The following is a 21,870-nucleotide window of genomic DNA, read 5'->3' on the forward strand; positions in this document are numbered from 1 at the left end:
ATTTTTGATGTTGTTCACATTTGGGAATGAATTGACATCAGGTAAAAGATTTTTCTTACATCATGGTCCATGTTCAAACGTATCAGTATTTTTTACATAATTTTAAGGATTCTATAATTTTTTGATTTAACATGTTTGACCCTTGAGTTAAGTTGTAATTTCAAGATGTTTATTGTGTTCATTTCTCTTTATTTGAAATTGAAAATTTTTACGTTATTGATAATTATTTACGATGGGTAAATTTGCAACTCAACACTCAATAAAAGGCCTATACTTCTATTGTTAACTTTCTCAAGACCGTCTATTTTATTTCTTCATGACTATATTATTTGGGTTCAAATACTGAGATTTATACAGTGACATTGCTCTGCATTCCTATCTTTTTTAATGTATGGCAACTATTATTTACAATCCTTACTAATTTTTCTGTTTGCCGAATTTTGACCTAAGCACCCTTTTCCAAGATGTACGGGAAATACATGACTTGACAATAATTCCAGCCCATCCTGATAAATTACCCTCTGTTGAAATGAAATTTTTGGGGATAGGACCAAGTAAAAATAAAATTCAGTCTGCATCAGAGAGTACTAGTGAGAAGACATACCGTCTTACCGCAAAATACAGTTCATCGTTTGTAAGTACCGTAGAAACATCTTGTTGCAAGACATACCGTCTAACCAGATACCGTTAACAATACCAATCTCGTTCTAAGTTTTTCACCACACTTTTTTTTTGTTTTTATACATTGAGGCTCTTACTATAACGAGCGACAGATTTCGATTATTGCACCATTTATCAAGATGTGTATAAAGTTGGGACTAGAAAGCCAATCGGTAAAAACAACAGTGTTTCTATGCATCGTGGTTCTATGTGTCACAGTGCTGTCCCTGCTCGAAAATAACATGTTAAAGGTTATATCGAAAAAGTAACGTTTGAATGAAAATTGAAACTTTTGAAAGAATCCATTCATTCACTTAAAAATGTGATGGGTGGCGTACGAACTGTCAGAAGACGTGTGAAAATGCTATTCAAACGTCGGTTTTGATGCGTTAACTTTCAGTTATGATACGTGAAATGCCAGTTTTGACATCAATTGTCAGTTCTGGTACCGGAAACCGCACGTTAACATGATCAGTATGCGAGCACAAAAAGGCATTAATATTTTACGATCCTTATGTAGAACTTGGTCGGGGGCTGCACCATCGACCCTTCTCCTGTTATATCGAGCTCTGATCCATTCACACTTGGATAATGGAAGCATTTTCCTGAGTCGTTGTTCCAAACAGGTTACCTAACAATTGGATCGACTGCAATATCAAGCCTTGCGAACTGCTTTAGGTTTAATGCGATCTACCCCCATAAATGTTTTATTGTCGGAGGGAGGGGTGGATCCTTCAGCTACTCGACGACTTTGGTTAGCCCACAAATGGGTAGCAAAACTTTTATCATACCGTAATCCTGTTATACACATTATTATGAAATTACATGATACTTCCCTGCAAGACCCTCAGTACTGGCGCCGAAGCAATATCCCTGCGATACTTGAAGCATACCAATCACTTTCCCAGAAATTAAATCACATTCTACTTCTCCCAACTCTTCCTTGTTTTATGATTGGTATGGACACTCTTGCCTCACCATTGCCTTTCACAGAATTTGACCTATCGAAGCAAAACAATAATAAAGCAGAATTCGCTCGATTGGCTAATTTAAAGTTTCCAAATGACGCCCACTTCTATACGGATGGATCTAAGGATACCTCTGGCCGTGTATGTTATGGAATTTTCTCGCCAACTATTGCCGAAGTCAGTGCTAGTCTTCCCTCCTACTTCTTCATATGTGCTGCGGAAATATGGGCCATTAAGGAAACACTACGCCTTATTCTTGACCAGAGTTCCGACGGGCTGTGATTTTCAGTGATTCCAAAAGTGCAATACTTAAAATAACACGAACTGCAATTTCGGCTACCAGCTACAAAACAAAAGATATGTCTTACAGGCGATTCACAGTGGCATTGCTATTGCCCTCGTGTGGATACCGAGTCATTGTTACATTCCTGGCAACGATACAGCTGACAGTCTTGCGTCGATGGGACGGTATATTGAGCCCACAAACCACCCTCAAGCCGATTTTCTTGAATTGTTTCCCAAGATAAGGTCGAATTTATGGATCAGCTGGTCAACAGAATACTCCCGACTAGCACAACACAAAGGCGTTACATATCACTCATCAATACCAGCTCCGTTGAAAAAGCCTTGGTTCAATACTTTCACGACATGTTCACGGGATATTATCACAACTATAACTAGAATGCGCAGTACCTACTCGCTGATTAACTATGGCACACCTTCACAAAATTCGAATAAAGGAGCATGACAGGTGTGAGTGTGGGAAAACGCAGGATTTGTGGCACATTTTCTTCGTGTGTACACAAAACCAAGCCAATATTCGTTCATTACATACCTCCACCCATAGGATGAACAAGCAACAGGGCCCGCTGTCGTTACATGATATTTTATTCGAATATTTGAATATTCATAACTTAAAGGCATTACATTCCTTTTTTACCTCCTCCCACCTTAAGCTGTAACAGATGGATTTGCGCTGAAAGTGTAGACCATTGACGATAGTTGTGCTTACTCTGCTTACATTGCGAATAAACCTATGTGTAACAGTATTTTTCTTTTATTGCTTTAGCAGTCTCTAAGGATTGTTCTGGAGGAATACCTATCTCTCGCTCTCGTAGAAGTGACTGTATAAAATAGGTGATGTTGCGACCAGCTATGGGAATGTGCTTTATACAACTCCCAATGACATATCCTTCTGCAACAGGAATAACATGAGTTACACCATCTCCACTATCAATTACAATTCCCGTGAGGGTTCTTTCCTCTCTACTTCTGCTAGCCCAACTCGCAGCCAAAGCGGTGTGTTATCAATGTAGGAACGGGGTGAGAGAAAAAATCCTAACCAAAATTTGTTTATCATAATGTTTTTCTATTTAGTTACACCAAACTAGGTTTTGCGGCAAACAAGGAGCCACAGTTCATAATTCCTTCTGCTATTGCGATAAAGGAGAGTGCAAAAGTGGGTGAGACAACTTCTAGGAGATTGAATAAAGGCGTTGAAGATCTCGACTTTTTTATTGGAGATGAAGCATTCGATGCCACCGGATATTCAGTTAAGTATCCAGTGAGACACGGACTTGTTGAAGACTGGGACTTGATGGAAAAGTTTCTGGAGCAGTGTATTTTCAAATACCTCCGTGCTGAACCAGAAGATCACTACTTTTTGCTCACCGAACCTCCTTTGAACACGGCAGAAAATAGAGAATACATTGCTGAAATAATGTTTGAATCTTTCAATGTTCCCGGCTTGTACATAGCAGTTCAAGCTGTTTTAGCTTTGGCTGCGAGTTGGGCTAGCAGAAGTAGAGAGGAAAGAACCCACACGGGAATTGTAATTGATAGTGGAGATGGTGTAACTCATGTTATTCCTGTTGCAGAAGGATATGTCATTGGGAGTTGTATAAAGCACATTCCCATAGCTGGTCGCAACATCACCTATTTTATACAGTCACTTCTACGAGAGCGAGAGATAGGTATTCCTCCAGAACAAACCTATGTGCTTCCTAGTGCGATGTCTTCGTAGTGCATGGACAACCATTGTTTTCACCTGTATGATATAACTGGATAATTTTTAGCTTGCCGTGCTTGACAAGTTCCTGGATAGTAATTTCAACCCAATTGTGGATGGGCCCGCCCCAGGTCCACTTAAATGTGGCCATTTTGGATTTAACAACAACGTTCGTTACCAACTGGCCGGCTAGCCTTAGTTGCTGAGGCCATTGAATCGAAAAGAAGAAGAAGAAGTACCTCACCCTATCAGTTGAAAGTTTATCAAAATGTAATAAAATGGATAAAAATCAAAATTGGTAATTTCTAACATAAAAAATAAGACGCTATTACTCTTGTACCGCCAGAAATAACATTGATATGTCAGCTTTTGACTTGACTCGTAAACGTTAATATCGCCTCCTTTTATACCACTCTGTTTCAATATATAACCTGATTTAATGAAATGTGTCGAATTTAAGCCGAAGATTGTACCTTAAATACGTCGGACTGGACAAAGGTACAATCTAATGCAAAATTAATTCACTTTTGTTCTCATACTCCAATATAAACGATCATGGATGGAATTGGCCGCGATGGTAGTGCTCACGACTCACGATCGGAAGGCCGTGGGTTCGATTCCCGCCTCGACCAGATATTTTTCTCGAGAGAATTTATCTGGTTGAAGCTGTGATGATTCTGCAACCGTGTTAGAAATCACACGTTAAAAGGTAAGACCTCGTTAGTCCTTAGCTCGCACAAGTTTACCAACTTCTGAGAGTTATCATTCATATAGGGGCGACAGCTGATTAACGGAAAAACAGATTTTAAACAGATTTTTTTAAACAGAATTGTCCGCTCCAACTTCAGAAGTAACTATATGAAGAGGCCGTGAATAAAAAACATTATTACTTCGTGCGTCAAACTGTCCGAATTATTCATAAATCTCGATATTTCCACTGATTCTAACAGCCATTTTTTTCTTTTCTCCTCAGAAGAATATTTTTTCGCATGAAATCAATTTGAAAACGTAATTTATGAATTATAGTTTTTTCTTTAATATTCATGATTAGAGAATAATATTTGATTCTTAGTAATTTTCCATTTATTGGGATTCTTGACATCTTGACATCGATCTATAAATTTAAACATATTAACAATATTTGAATTCCTAAATTAGTGCTTTGGGGTTAATTTTATATCCTTCAAAAAAAAACCTTGAAAATTTTGCTTAAACAATTAAATTTTGTTTTTACATTTCACTTTCATGAGGATAACAGTATTCCATATAAGTGAAATTATATCTCTTCCATATACTATATTGGGTAGTAATCCTGTGAATGATATCTGATTCAATTGCTTAACGAATGTTTGGAGTACAAATGGAATAGGAAAAAGTGTTTTTTGTATGAATCGAGGTTCATCTAAGAGTACTTGTTTCGAAAGTTTTTTTTTTCTTGTAATCAAATCTTTATATGAAAGTAGTTATTTGGAGAGGGCTTCTTTTTCCAGTTCGTTTCTGGAAGAGACTTCCATGCATGATCTGCATATCTTTATGGAGAGTATGTTTTGGAATTTATTACTTTCTTCTTTCCTCTGGAAGTTTTCCACATATTTTTGTTCAAAGATAAAGAAGTAGAATGCCAAAACCTTTTTACCAACGCGATTCTATATCCAAAAATAACAATTTCAACATTATCATTGTCAACAATCGAATTTCTTCACTGAAATCCATGAAAATGGTTTATTACAAATCTGAAAGTTGGATTGAATTAAAAGAGTTGTAGTTGAGTTTTTACTATTGTCCCTTTCTCCATCTTTGAATAAAAAGTGCTCAAAAAGTTTGAACTACTTGATAAAACGTTACCAATTTCTTCACAAATTTATGAATGTTTATCATCATTATCATTGGAGAGCCGATGTTGGCATCATCAGGAGAGTATCTGTGTTCTTGCTCTAAGTTTCTGCAAGAGAAAAAATGTTAATTTTTGATTTCGAAACATACAGTCCAAACTGTGTTCTGAATATTACATTGAATACTGAGGAATCTAAAATAACAACTCTGAAACGATCGAAGCCATCGTAATATCAATTGAATCGAATCACCAGAATCCGAGAAACAATGTCAATCACACACTGCTTTTCTCGTGTAGTCAATCCCACAAGTGAGAACGCTTTTCCGGAACGAATACAGAAATGGGTCATTCGGGCCCGCAAAAGTGCGGTAGAGGCCCTGAATCGAGCAATCTTCTAGCTACACAATTGCTAATCTGTTTCAACATCTACACATTGAACTGACACAGCTAAACATCGGTCTTTGTTGCAGATTCCATTATGTATTACACAACATTCACCCGCATACAATTAGTATAATACCAGTCTCTTGTTTGGCACTTTTTACTTTTCAGTCGATGAGGGAAAAGGATTATCAGTTTTTGATAGAAATGTCTCAGTCCGTGAAAACTCTTCGAAATTAATGGATATAGGAATTGGTTTTATGAAAAAAATTGTTTTTCACATATCATTAGTGGGCATACTTGAAGACTGGCCATAAATCAAATCATTTGAAGGAACAATTCATTCAGGCCAGTCTCAACTTCTCACATTGTAGGTTAATGGACTGTCACTCATTAGAAAACAACTTTTCCCCTGACTAATACCTGCATATACAAAAATAACTTCAGGGAAGAATCCTTCACCTGTCGGATATAATCCAATGCCCTTCCCCTATTAGTCAGGGAAGTAGTTGTTTTCTGACAAGTGACAACAGTGACTAATAGCAAGAAAAGAAATTTTTCACTCGATCACATCAATGAATAATAACATTTTTGGCAAGACAATGGATAATATTAGGCAATATAAAATAGTGCATACGATAATGCTCGTCTGAAAGCAGCAATGATAGAGGAATATCAGGTGCTTGGCTGAATGCTTTACCTGTTGCATCCCTTGGAACACTATTAGACGATAAATCTTTCAGAATAGCAGTAGGACTTAGGATGGGTTCATCTATTTGTATGCCTCATACTTGTGTTTGCATTACTATAGTTTATAAGAAAGGTACACATGGTTTGAGTTGCAGGAGAAGTGCAGGGCGTACATCTCGACATAACCAAGTGAACAACATATTGAAACGAGCTATGTTGTCAGCGGATGTTCCTGCAATTCTGGAAACCTTAGGTACCAGTCGAGATGATGATAAACGACCAGATGGTATGCCTCTCATACGTCTCAAATACAGTAAACCTGTGGTATGGGACTCCACTTGCGTTGACACGGTCGCGAGTTTCCATCTAGCCGGAAGTTCGAAGTCTGCTGGAACCGCAGCATTGTCTGGCAAAAAATTGAAACTGAAAAAATACCAAAATCGTGGTAACAACTTTCTGTTCCATCCAGTAGCGGTTGAAACTTTCGGAGTTTATGGCCCGGAGTCTCTGTTATTCGTTCTTGAACTCGGAAGGAGAATAAGCCAAGCCTCTTTTTTGATAGAAAAAATTAGTACTGCTATTCAAGGTTAATTCACAAGTGACTGATCCACCTTCTTCTTTTTCAGTGCGATCAATGGATTTTGTCTTGACCCTCTAATATGAGTTGCAGTCCTCATGTTTCTGGTTCCTTTTGAAGGGAAGAGATTCATGAAGCAAGAGCCGACTGGCTCTACGAAACCCTTTATCACTTGGAGGGATCTATTGCAGCTTGAGCAATGGTTCTCATGCAGATTATGTGAAACATATACTACGAGATTCAAATGATGAACGAGAACGAGAATGGTTACTTATTCACCAAACTCAAGCACCTGTTCATGCAGTTGCAGTTTCGTAAGAATATATCTTTCCCCCCAACCGATTTCCTGGAGTCTTTGAAGTCCACTAGATACTCGTTAGGATAACAAGAGACTTGTTGTTGAATACGCTTCGTGAGCAAAACAATAGCAGAATCAATACTCCTGACCGTTCTGGATTGAATGATTCCGTACAGTCTATCTCGTCTTGTGTTTGTTAATCTTTTGCTGGAAAAATTCGCACTTGTTTACTTTGTAGTAAATGTTCAAGAAGTAGCAAATACGAATGTGATTTTCTAGAACTTCGACTAGTGTTTCCTAATATGACTTATAACCAATCCGTGCAAAGTTTATTGTCAAATCGACTGTATTGCCAAACATGCGCCAAACTAACGGACTGTTATGAGGAAACAAGTATAGCTGAGACACCAGTTAATCTAATAATAACACTGATGATCTTCAAACGTGACTCAACCTCTGACGTAAGCACCAAACTCTTACGAAGTTTCGAAATAGATGAATACTTCAATCTAGCAGACCACTATTATAATATTCATGCAGTCATTGTTCACTGTGGTTCTGGCGTTGAATTTGGTCATTATTACGCCCTAGTCAAAGATGAAACAGACTGGTTTAAGTTTGACGATAGTCGTGTCACGAAGTGTTCTGGCGATGTATTGAATTTATTGGAGCCTCTGTTTTATGAGAGAGAGGGAATTGGCAGATTGAGATCTGCAGTTGATGTGGTGCTGCAGGTTTTTTCGGGTTTTAATGCAGCTGAAAAAGCAAATGCGCCACTGGAATTAATAAACTCGCCCCGGAACGCCAATTAATTTTTATTGTTGTTTTATAATTTCATGATTTGTATTTTGGAAGTGTTAATAGTCAAATTATGGAGAAAATTGAATGATCGATAAGGTGCCAAAAACTTGATTGCAAGTTTTAGGTTCCATGGTCGTAAACTTTTTGATGAGAATTTGGTTGCTATATAGCTTGAAAAACAGGAGTTTGTTTCAATAAACCGTTTTATATATAGGTGCAGCAATCCTGAAAATATCCAAATTAGCGATGTATGATTTTCATTATAGTTTTATGCTTCCCACGATAACAATGTCAAATGTCATTCGGGTTTGAAGGCTGCCGTAGTTTGGAACTGCATCCTAACGTTTCACCAGCACGAGTGGCTGGCTTTTTCAGAAGTTTATTCACCTTGATGAATCGCCGATGACTGTAATTCTTCTCAAAAGCTTATACAATCATTGTGGATGTTCTATGATGCAGTAACCTCACTGAATCATATGCCTGGTGTGCTGGTCATTTGCCAGAAAGAAAGTTTCTCGAAAATACTATGTTAATTATATGAGTGTTCCATGGCATGACAAATTATTATTAGGTTAAACTGTAATATCTCAGTGGATACTTATTCAATTTATTCGAAATGAGCAATTCGAATCAGTTCACGCAACACAACTAGATCAATTCTGTCAGCATGAAAATTGGGTGCTCGAGAGCAGAATCGCAGCTCTTCTGTTGATCAATGCCGGCTGCTGCTGACATTTTGTCGGTTACAGAAATTAATAGAGAATCACACCGGCCGCTAACCACCATATAAAAACCATGGTCTTTTTTTGGTGGGTTTTCGCCTTTGGAAAGTACCTGGGTGGCTCATCGGTGTCCAACCACTGTCCTGGACGTCTCCTGTTGGATCATCACACGTGAAGATTTGATCCAAAAAAAGGATCGTTTTGCTTGAGTAAAAGCAAAGAAGAACTGACCTTGAAATGAGACAATTTCTGTCGCCTATGGTAAAATTTAATGTTACATTATTATCAATAACAGTAGTTTGCAAAACATTACAATATTTGTTGCAATTTGAGCCATGTTTCATTTTAACAGACTTCTTGAAAATTATATTGTGGCCAGCTAGGTCTGACGAAAACAACCAAAAAAAAGCAGACAATATTATAATTTATAGATTGAAGGTGCACAATTTATTGTACTCGAAAGCAAAATGAATCCTCATTCCATTCTTCTTTTCTAAACTCCTATCAAGAAGACGAGAACAATACCGCAGACATATTCTAGGAATTAAGACAAGAATTCTTAATCCTCAACATCAGCCCTATATTGTTTCCACAAGAATACGAATCTGGCAACGTATCTGAGTTCCTGTGTATTTTTGCGGTTTCGCGGTCGTTGTGTGAGACGACTATACAAGAAAAAGCAGGGCGAAGAGAACGTTAAATTGGATTGAGTCGGACCGCAGTTGAAAGCTCTCCTCGAATTTTTCACAATGGAGAAGTGATATTAATAAAAAAATTTTAATTATGCACAAATTACTTCAACAAACGAGAATGATTCGTAGACTTTATTAGGTTGTTTCAAAAGTTTTGTCCGCCTGTGTCGTGGTATATAATGACAGAATTTTGTACTCTATATAGGGTGTAACATAAGTGAGTACGTTAAAATATTCAAGTGGCGTATTCCTGAGATAATTTTAAGAAAAAAAGTCTATATGAACTTGTGTCTAAAAATGCTTCGTTTCGGAGATACGGGGTGTTGAAATTGAATTTTTTTGTTTGCTTTTTTGACGTGGGAAATCATAATTTCGTATTAATTTTCATGTTACATCTAGAGAGCGCTGGGTACGCTGTCATAATTTATTTAAAATTGCTCTAACTTTTTTAATAGTGAACCTTTGGTACTTTTCATGAAAAAACCTAATTCCCACACCTTTTCCAAGTAAAAAAGGTACACATCCTCAACAACGCTGAAGGTGATCGTTTTCGAGATATTTACAATTTTCTATATCGATGCATATTACTTAGCTCCTAGGGCGCTAAGTGAAGTTGCTGAGAACATTACAAAAACTAAGTATGTGGTGGATCTCGTCAAAATGAACAACTTTTTCCTATGAAATGTTTAACGAAGAATGATTCGTTTTCGAAATACAGATTGTTGAAATTTTTCAAAACATGGTAGGTCTTCGTCATAAGTTTTTTGCAATTTTATTTTCATCAAACTTTACACGCAGTATACTCGTACAGACTTCTTCTAAACTGAGCATTATCGAACTGCGTATTCAATCCAAATAAAAAAAAAATTGTCGGGTTTAACAATTTAATTCGGAGTAGTACTATGTTATTTATTAGGAAAATAAACATATAAAAATTGAACGAAACAACTATTACAACAACTGTTCAAAGTGACGATCCCCAATAGTAATTCAAGCTTCTGCTCTCCTCATCAAAGAATTCCGCACCCGTTGAAAAATGCACAAAGTGTTTCTTATCGTTTCGCAGCAAGCTATGATGCGATCCCTCAACATTTCCTCGTTTTCAATGGGGCTTGCATAAACTAGTGATTTTAGGTGTCCCCAAAAAAAAATCGACGGGATTGAGGTCCGGTGACCTAGGGGGCCAATGCTCAGTGCCTCCTCTTCCTATCCATCGTTGGGGATATGCTACGTCTAAAAAATTTCTTGCTATCACACTAAAATGAGCAGGAGCTCCATTGTGCATAAACCAAGAGTGATTTCGGAGACCAAAGGGAACATCTTCCATAAGTTGGGGAAACTCGTGTTTCAAATAATGTAGATAAGCATCTCCATTGAAACGTAAGGGGAGAAAATAGAGCCCAATTAAATAATCCCCAATTATGCCTATGTGTACATTAAAAGAGAATCTGTCTTGGAAATGAGTTTGCGTTATCACATGTGGGTTATCTTCCGCCCAGATGTGGTTATTATGGAAGTTCACGATACAATTTCTTGAAAAATTAGCCTCATTTGTGAAGAGGATTTTCGATAAAATTTGCGGGTGTTGTTCGACTTTTCTTTGAAGCTATTGAGCAAATTCGATACGTGGTTGGAAATCACGTAGCGTATGTGCCTGGACACGCTGAATAAGGATAAGGATATAATTGCTGTTCCTTTAAAATTCTGTAAACTGTCATGTGACTCACATTTGAAGTTTGACTGATTTTTCTTGTACTTGTCTCGGGATGTTCACTAATTTCTTCAAGAACCGCCTCCTCCAATTCTACAGTTTTTGTAGTCCGTTGCCGTCCTACTGCAGAATTTGTTTCAAAGCTTCCAGATTCGGAAAGTCGCCGGAAAAGATTCGCAAATGTCGCTGCATAAGGAGTCACGCGTTGGGGATACCTTTCCTAATAGATGTGTCTGGTCTTGCTTGAATTTCCGTCAGCCAAGCCGTATGCAAAAACCATATCAGCCATTTCAGTATTCATAAAGTCGGGCATGGTACCAAAAAATCACTTTATAAACTCCGAACTGTGAATTTGTCAATTAATAGTTAAAAATATGACAGCGACCTTTTATTTTTATGAACAAACTTTCATATCCTACTCGATTTGATTAACTTAATTTGCAAGCGGAGAGTGACAAAAATTATTGAAATCAAATTCGACTATAAAGTAATGTGCATCGATATAGAAAATTGTAAATATCTCGAAAACGATCACCTCCAGCGTTGTTGAGGTGGTGTACCTTTTTCACTTGGAATAGGTGTGGGAAATAGGTTTTCTCATGAAAAGTACCAAAAGTTCATTGTCAAAGAAGTTAGGGCAATTTGAAAAAATAATGACAGCGTACGCAGCGCCATCTAGATGTTACATGAAAATTAATACGAAATTATGATTTCCCGCTTCAAAAAAACCTACCGAATTTCGTGCAAATAACTTATTTTTTGCAAGATTTATTTTCAAAAAGCGAACACAAAATTCAAGTTCAACACCCCGTATCTCCGAAACGAAGCATTTTCGGACACAAGTTCATATAGACTTTTTCCTTAAAATTGTCTCAGGAATACGTCACTTGAATATTTTAACGTACTTATGTTGCACCCTGTATATTGAGGCTGGTAATTCTTTTCCATTCAAGTCGAACCAAAGCGATGCCGAGACAGCCTGAAAAATTAACCAGGCATGTCTGTTCGACGTTTGTTTGCCTAATTTTGTTTCGGAGATTTTAACCTCGAAGATGAGCCCGAAGTGCTCTACCTACAGTAGTCTAGGACGAGATTTCGAGGACCCTGGTGGAGACCCATCACAAACGGTGCATGGGATGGCAGAAGAACTGGGCGTCATCAAACATTCGATTTTTGATGGTTTAAAATGCACTGGAAAGCTCAAAAAGCTCGAAAAGTGGGTGACCCACAATTTGAACGATCGACAGAAATTTCCACGTTTTGAGGTCATTTCTGTTCGTTTTTGCGCAACTAAAAAGAACCTTTTTTGAATCGGATCGTCACGTTTGATGAAAAGTAGATCGTCTTCGACAACAGGAGACATTTAGGACAGTGGTTGGACATCGATGAGCCACACAGGCTAAACCCACCAAAAAAAGACCATTGTTATTGTATGGTGGTCAGCGGCCGGTGTGATTTACTATAACTTTCTGCAACCGGGCCAAACCATCACAGCAGACTCCTATTTTGAGGAATTCGCCGAAATGTACCAAAAATTGCGTCAGCAGCCGCCAGCACTAGTCAACAGAAGAAGACCAATCCAGTCCCTGGTTTGGAATTTTTTAATTTTTATTTTTTATTATTTTGTTAATACTATTTTTTAATTTCCAGCTTTTATTAATATTTCAATTTTTTATTTTTTTGGTTGTTGCTTGTGTGTTATTTCTTCGTAATTTCATTTTTTCGTTTAATAAAATTGTTATTTTCAGTTATTCTTTTAAATTTTTTTCAGGGATTTGAAATCAATTTATATTATATTAGACAATGGAAGTCCGAACTGATGAAATACACCACGAAACATTGTCAACCACCTTCAAACAAGACCAATCCTGATACACGGCAACACCCGTCTGAACGTTTCACGAATCATCGTCCGAAATTGAACGAATTGAACGTAGAAGTTGGGCCTCACCCACCATACTATTTAGACCGACTACCATATTTTCAAGCACTTCGATAACTTTCTCACCGGTAGATGCTTCGCCAATCAGGATCAGGTGAAAAAGGCCTTCGTCGACTTCATCGAATCCCGATTGCGGAATTTTTATGCTGACGGAATTAATCAACTCGTGTTACGTTGGCAAAAGAAAACTGATTCAAATTGCACTCATTTGGTTGTATTGAATAATACAACCAAATGAGATATTACTGTTCAAAGTAGACTCATAAAAACTGACCAAAATTTTGAAACAACCTATTACTAAAAGATTCAAGAATAATATGTAAGATATTCCTAAATATCATGGAAATATTCAACGGGGTGATTCTATGAATATTCTGAGAGAAAACTCTCACAAAACCATATTCTCAAGGGTTCTTTTAACGAAAAAGGAACAGGATGAAGTAGAAAGAAAAATAAAAGAAGGCAGAGAAAACGTGAAAAAAAAAGAAAAAGAAAAATAAACGATTTTCATCGATATATTACAGACTACTGAAATGAAGCAAGCTCTCAAACTAGGTAGAGACACATAATGAAAACTGCTTTTCAAAAAACTAAAATGCAGTTGAATACGAAATAATAATAATAGTAATATTTTTTATTAATGAAAGAGAGAGAATGTATACAGCAAATAGAATTTTTTGCATAAATGATATCTACTCGGGCAAACACTTGTTTCGAGATAAAATTACCTCATTTTTAACTACATACAACGAAAAATATATTCAAATACAAGATCATTACGTAAATAAGCATCACAGTTAAAAAATGGAAATGACAATGTAATACAATAATGAGAACATTTATACAGTATATATTTTATTTTGCATAGATGATATATGCTCGATAAGTTGAAATTGAAATCACCGTTCAGTCTGAGTTTTTCAAATATAGTACAAAAGTTAAGGGAATTCTGGTCCCAAAAAGAACGAATTTGATTTTTTTAAGTTAAAAGTAGTGATTGATATTAGAGAAACTACTTTGCTAGTCTAAATACTAATCAAAAATTTCGTTTTGGCTCAATCGTGTCAAAACTGCATGAATTTATGAAACCTTCTGGACCTTTACTGTCCATTGAGATACACAAAATTCTTCAAAGCAGTTTTCCGTAATTTCTTTTGTTTAGGAAATGTTGGTTGGCACTTGAAAAAGCATATTTTCTCTTTGATAGTCTAAAAATTATCAAAATTTTATAAATGTCATTCATCATAACTCCAATTATTAGAATATCAATCAATCGACTTTTCCATGGAGACTATTTCCTCAATTCGAAAGCGTGGTCATATTATTAGTATCGAATTGTATTTCATAAAGTCATATTGAGTTGAGTTTATTGAAAGTACTAATAGGTATTCATTCGGTCGTAATATTCACATGAATGATTGCCGATGATGAATTTGAAAAGTTCAAAGTATATACTTGATGGCACATTCCTAATGAATGCTTGGTCGTTATATTTAATTATGAAAAATCACCTGTTTCGATCGAAACTGTTCAAGCCCGTCAACTTCCAATATCATTGTTTATTTAAATTTAAAGAAATGAACTTTAAATAAATCTGAAGAATTGAACTTTGAACGTTCAAGCCAGTCTCGGATATACCTACATAGTAGGTTGAATGGACTGACGCCTATCAGAAAACAATTACTCCACTGGCTAATACCACAAACGGCGTTGGATTATATTCGACAGGTGTCAGTGCAGGAAATTTTCTGTGAAGATTCCAGCACTGACGCCTGTCGTGGTATTAGCCAGGAGAGTAGTTATTTTCTGATAGGCGTCAGTCCATTCGACCTACTATGTAGGTATATCCAAGACGGGCTTGAACATTTAAAGTTAATTTCTTTAGATTTGTTTACTGCCTGTCTTCAAGCATAGCCCATTGACTAATAAGATTGTTTGTTTAGTTTTCAAGGACAAAACAAAAGCACTTGAGCATATTGAATTTGAATTGCTGGAGATTAAATCCATTTTGGAAAAACGTTCTCAGGAAGTTTATTCCACACGAATATAGTTCTCCAAATGGAAGAGTTTTCAAACAGTGAAGTTCGAGGTGTACTGAGTTGAACTTAAAAACGATGAGCAGCCACAGCCCGCCGTGTATTTCTGATATGTACCGGTTTTGGTGGAATCAAATGAGCCAAGTCTCTTGAACACCTTCCGTGAAAGTATCCATACAAGAGAGACAAATCCCCAACCTTTCTTCGATTGGAACATCGAAGAGAGATTGGGGGTTTGTCTCTCTTGCAAGTGATTGCAAGTGATGTTCGTGTCTCCAATCAGGCGGATGGCTCTTTTCCAAGCTTTTGAGAAGCAGCCCTTGCAATGGGGGATGTTCCTCAATTTGGGTTATTACAGCAAATGCAAGTTTGAATAAAATAAAGTTGAGTTTAATGGATGAGTTTTTCAAATTCACTTCGAAAAGTATTCAAATTGATGTTTCAAATGTTGGGTTTAAATTTTTAAAGGGATTTGTTCCTAATTCACATATTGGCAACAGCGCCTATATGAAGTTGAAATAATTTATACGTACCTAGATATTCTACTTTAAAAAAGGAAAATTATCTTTATAAATCAACAATTAAGGCAAAATATAAATTATAGTACAATACCACCTCCACAAGCCACATAAACAACAGTTGTTTTGTTATTTATTTATATAGAGGAAGATACGTTAGGTGAAAAAATGTCATATGTCACAGAATGTCTCGGAACTCGGAACATAAGTAAACAGAACAGCACGCCTCTGAAATATGTCATCTTTGTTTGTCTCATACATTCAACAGATTCATTGTCCTTTATTAGCTATAACCGATGTTGCCAAATGGTTGAATAGAAATGAATCCTTTCAAATGTTGAATGCATTATTTCATTCCTCTTTTTTAAGTATTTTAATAATTTTTTAAAGAAAAAGGTTGAAATGATAAGTTAAAAATGCGTTGTTTTAGAGCTCTTTTATACAAACTACTTGATTTTCGTCAGGAGGAACATTCCCCATTTCAGCGATATGATTATGCCATGACATATTGGTGTTCATTTTAACCCCCAACAAACTTATCGAAACAGACACCAAAATTGTCTGTCCTGACATTATTATATCCGGGTCGGACACATTTATCTTTTTGGAGATATGCAACCTCCTGCTGCCGGTGAAGATGTGCATCCGCAGCCGATGTCCTGGAATCCAAATGGAATGACGAGACAAGTGTGCTGTCGTCAGCGAAGCAATATATTGGGTTCTTGGTTTCTTCCAATAAGTCGTTGATATACAATAAAAAGAGGGAACACCAATGTTGATGGGGAAGTTATTCGAGAGATATCCATCGACGGTCACTTGCAGGGAACGTTTTTTCAGGAAGCTAGAAAACCATACCAAAAATTATCCGACAAACCATAGCATCGAAGTTTAGCCAGCAAACCCTCATGTCACACACGGTCAAAGACCTAAGAAATATCAAGCGAAACAGCCCTTGACTGACCCCTCATGTTTCTCGACTGCGTTATTCCAAATATGGGTGACATACGATAGAAGGTCGTCTATTGATCTTTGTTCCCAAAAGCCATATTGATGATCGCTCAAGATGTTAAAGCCTTCCAGATATATAAGAATATGATGGTTTACGGCTTTCTTCATGATTTTTTATATCACTGATAGCAAAGCGACGGGTCTATAGATATTTGGAAAATTTTTCTTGTCCTTTTTGGAAATAGGCTGAACGCGAGCAATTTTCCAACTGTAGATATTAAATATTCAATTTTTGAGATCAGCAGACGTATCACTTCAAAAATTTTGAATCTGCATATTGTAATCCTCCGCAAGAATATGAATCTGGCAGCGTATTCGAGTTTCCTCGTATTTTTACGGTTTCGCGGTTTCTATACTAGAAAAAGCACGGTGGAGAGAACGTTAAATTGGATTGAGTCAGACCGCAGTTGAAAGCCATCTCCTCGAAAGTGCGCATAATTTTTTACAATGGAGAGTAATGAGGATGGCCGGGAAGGCAAAAGCAGTTGCGAGCAGGAAAAAAATCATCGTAAAATTGATAAGAGCTATCTGCCTATCTGCACCCGAGCTCGTAATGTATTATGTAGAATGCATGAACATGTATCAGGAATATCTCGAATACGGGCAACCCGGAGATTCACGCTGATAAGGCTATGAGGACATCGCGTCGGCTTTTCAGGAATGGGCTGTCGCCTGTTTCTCTTCATTATCTATCTGTTACAGACAGTCTAGTATGGTGAAGAATAAAGGGCTGTCAGTATACCAAGAGACTAATTTGTTCCTTCTATCGAGTAATTCACTTATAAGTTTTATTTCTTCAATAATGGTTATAACATTCATATCTTCAGTACATCACATACATATAGGAATGTTCAAACTTAACTTCTCCAATGAAAGGGAATTCACTAGAGGTTGGAACATGGGATATACTGAACCATTTCAAATCAAAAGTTCTGTTATGATCTGAATTATTGAATGAAATTGGAACGTTTGATTGAGCGAGTAATTTTTTATTTATTGAACAAGAAATCACAGAGGAGCCATATTGATTACGGAGATGGAATAGGAAAAAGTCATTCTTGAGCATTCAGTATTGTATGGTGGATAAAATAACAAGAGAGAAAACAAACAGAAGAACTGGAAAAACGGAATGACGGAAACGAGGGAAAGAGTATAAAACAAAAATGACAAAGAAAAGAAGGGCATGAAACACATGGAGGAAAAAAAGTAGTTTATCGACAATTCGACAGTCGTGACACTACGTATACATACAAATAAAACTGCTTCCGAAATAACAAGAATGTTATCAAGGAGGATAATCTTATGCAAAGTGAAAAAACTTATGAACAGTCCATAAATTATGTGTGTCATATGGGATATTAAGATGTAGCTACAAGAAGCAAGAAGCATAGAGGTATTTTTTAATAAAAACTTGTTAGAAGCCTGCAAATCCGAAGAAAGTAAACAATGGGGAATGTTCCTCCTGACGAAAATCAAGTAGTTTTCATAAAAGAGCTCTAAAACAACGTATTTTAAACTTATCATTTCAACCTTTTTCTTTAAAAAATTATTCGAATACTCAAAAAAGAGGAATGAAATAATGCATTCAACATTTGAAGGGAATCGTTTCTATCTCACCATTTGGCAACATCGGTTATAGCTAATAAAGGACAATGAGACAAACAAAGATGACATATTTCAGAGGCGTGCTGTTCTGTTTACTTATGTTCCGAGTTCCGAGATATTCTGTGACATAATATGACATTTTGTGCACCTAACCTATCTTCCTCTATATAAATAACAAAACAACTGTTGTTTATGTGGCTCTTTGAGGTGGTATCGAACTATAATTTATATTTTGCCTTAATTGTTGATTTATAAAGATAATTTTCCTTTTTTAAGTAGAATATCTAGGTATGTATAAATTATTTCAACTTGATATAGGCGCTGTTGCCAACATTTGAAACATCAATTTGAATACTTTTCGAAGTGAATTTGAAAAATTCAACTTTATTTTGTTCAAACTTGCATTTGTTGTAATAACCCAAATTGAGGATCATTCCCCATTGGCAATCGATGATACCGAACATATGAACCATGGAAAGAGAAGCCAAGCCTGAAGAAAGATAATGATCTGAAACTGACTCAAAGTTGGCTCAATTCAAGAAAATGAGAAGAAGAAAAAAAAAGAATGAGAAATGAAAATTTCTATGTTTTTTACCACTTTTAATTGTAACTAACGTTACTGCAGTTTCATCCTATATGAACATTCTCAAACTTTGAGAATGTCCATTTTGAGAATGTCCATATAGGACGAAACTGCAGTAACGTTAGTTACAATCAAAAGTGGTAAAAAACATAGAAATTTTCATTTCTCTTTCCTTTCTTATTCTTTTTTTTCTTCTTCTCATTTTCTTAAATCGAGCCAACTTTGAGTCAGTTTCATTTTGTTATGGATTTTGATCAAGTATCGATCGATTCCATCACATATATAAGTGAAAAAAGGTCGAATGATATTTTAAAAGTGAAATTGATTGCTTCTGTTATGAAATAAGTGGAAACTGTTTTAGTTTCAGTCAACTTTTGATGATGTTAACTTGGTTAGCGAAAGGAGCGTCGAAAGACAGCATTTTTGTTCTGAGGGGGAAAAGCGTTTCAATAGATCCGAAAATTATTGTTAAAATGATGAGAACAACAAGAACTCGAAAAAAGAATGGAAAAGTGAAAGAGGAATTGAACAAGCCCTTATTCTATGAATTGAACTAGGTTAGGTTAGGTTAGGTCCAAAGTGAGTGGGTCCATTCGACCCTCCATCGCAACCCGTAAGGGTTTATTGTGGCTCACACCTATTTACACTCAACCAAATAAACCCAGCTTCTCAACGAAGCCGATTAGTTTGTATGGTGAGTAGTCTTTCAGGTCAGATGGTAAGAGTACGAATTTGCCGAACTCTAAAAACCTGATTCGATCCCCAGCAGGGAAGGCAAAAAGTACGTGCTCTGCTGTTTCATCATTTTCCGAACAGAGGCGACACACACTGTCTTCCGACAGTCCAAGTCTCTGCATATGATGATTCAAATGATTGTGACCTGTAAAAATGACTGTTAGATATCGTTGTTAATCCCTACTGTAGTCCAACAACTGTTTGGTATCAAGCTTCGAAGGGTGAATAAACTCCTTGGAGTGAGCCAATCCTGGAAGATTATGCTAGAAGTCCATAAATCTTCTTGCCATCCAGGTGTTCAATCTTTGTTTGGCGAAGCCTATATCGATGCCAATGACAGGTTCTGATCTGAACTAATCGTTATTCGCCCCTCCACTCGCCCAGGGACATAAATACTAAGACCAAGCCTGTGTACTTATACTCTCAGATACTTGCCTCGAAGATGGAAGCATGCCGTAGTTGTCATGATTCCGAAACAGGGCCAGAACCCGTTGTTTTCCCAGAATCACCGTCCAATTAGTCTGCTTTGCTCAGCGGCTAAGCTGGCTGAACGTGTTGTGCTGCAAAGGCTAACTGAAGAAGTTGAAGACCGAAATGTTCTGCCTGATGAACAATTCGGTTTCAGGAGGGCACACTCCACTGAGCTGCAGGCCCTGAGACTAGTCGAAAACTCCATCTCAGAGCTAAATAACAGGAAGACAGTCCATCTTGTCCTCCTGGATATTTCAAAAGCCTTCGACCGAGTATGGCACGAAGGCTTACTACACAAAATGCTCGATTTTGACCTGCCTCGGGGCCTGATCCGGTGGATAAGTCCTTTCTGAAAGGCAGATCATTTCAGGTCCGAGTTGAAGGAACCCTGTCTCCGGTCAGGGAAATCCAAGCTGGAGTACCTCAAGGAGCTGTGCTGTCTCCACTATTGTACAGCCTTTACGTGAGCGACCTTCCGAGGTTCGATCACGTGAAGACTTCCCTATATACGCCGATGATACGGCTCTCCTCGCTTCTTCCATGGGACGAGGGTTGGCGGTCGTCTACATGCAACGCGCATTGGACGACCTCGAACGCTGGTACCTACAGTGGAAGATTCGGGTGAACCCAGAAAAAACTCAGGCGATAGATCTGGGGAGGCGCAACGTTTCTCCAGACACAAGAGTCACGATCTCAGGCAGGGAGATCGAATGGCAAACGCGAGTCAAATACCTAGGTCTTTGGGTAGACTGCCGACTCACCTGGGTAAATCACATTGAGTACATCAGAGACAAAATTCAAATGAGGATAGCTAAACTCTATCCTCTGATAAACCGAAAATCAAAACTAAATCTTAAGAACAAGATTTTAATATACAACACGATGATCAAGCCTGTCATTATGTATGCTTCAGGCGCTTGGGGACAAACCGCTCCGACAAATCTCTCCATTCCGGAGAGATCGCAAAACAAACTCATTAGGATGCTGGTGAATGCTCCATGGTTCGTGCGGAATGAAGCCATCCGCAGAGATTTGAAGCTGTTAACCATACAGCAGTCCATTCAGTTGAGGAATCAGAGAGTTTTCGAGTCAGCGGAAACTCATGATAACCCATTAGTTAGGGAAGCTGTAGATTACACTATAGACGACCCCACTCAATTCAGAAGGCCCCGTCGCTCGGTTGAGTGAAGGCCCCACGACGTCTGTTAAAATGAACAGTTTGTTCATCAATACCCCAGTCAGGAAGGGGTACACAAGGCCAGAGCGGCATAGATGTCATTGACCTCTATGCCGTTACCAAACATCACTCTTAGTTATGAACCACTCGTCCTCATGGCGAGAGACAGTTGGAAGGGTACGGGAAGAGATTTTCAACCTGATCAAAATCAAGATGGATTTCGTCTGTGTACTTATAGTCGACGGTTGGGAGTAGGCATATTTGGACCCCTGCGGAGACCAGTGATGAGACCTGTTAATTTTCCATTAACTCGTTTATTTTTCTCTTAACAGAAAACTACCTTCTACTACCAGGCTTTTGTAATCGAAATATCACTTTCCATCGATGAAAATATTATACAGTGCATTTCTTCCATGTCCTTCCCCTTTTATTTTTTGAACACGTCAATTCAAA

General features: G+C 37.4%; 2 protein-coding genes across 2 annotated transcripts in view; one reads left to right on the forward strand and one right to left on the reverse strand.

The window, feature by feature from the left end:
- Positions 1–21,870, reverse strand: part of mAChR-B (muscarinic acetylcholine receptor) — a 236,864-nt gene that overhangs the window by 161,809 nt on the left and 53,185 nt on the right. The window lies entirely within an intron of this gene.
- On the forward strand, positions 2,373–3,651 carry LOC141483058 (actin-related protein 3-like). Its single transcript, XM_074177236.1, has 3 exons — positions 2,373–2,381; positions 2,908–2,951; positions 3,006–3,651. The coding sequence occupies exons 1-3, from the start codon at positions 2,373–2,375 to the stop codon at positions 3,649–3,651; spliced, it is 699 nt and encodes a 232-aa protein (XP_074033337.1).

Source organism: Leptinotarsa decemlineata, unplaced genomic scaffold, assembly GCF_025532065.1.
Source record: "Leptinotarsa decemlineata unplaced genomic scaffold, Ldec_3_MD MMD2_tig00002974_RagTag_RagTag, whole genome shotgun sequence".
NCBI lineage: Eukaryota > Metazoa > Arthropoda > Insecta > Coleoptera > Chrysomelidae > Leptinotarsa > Leptinotarsa decemlineata.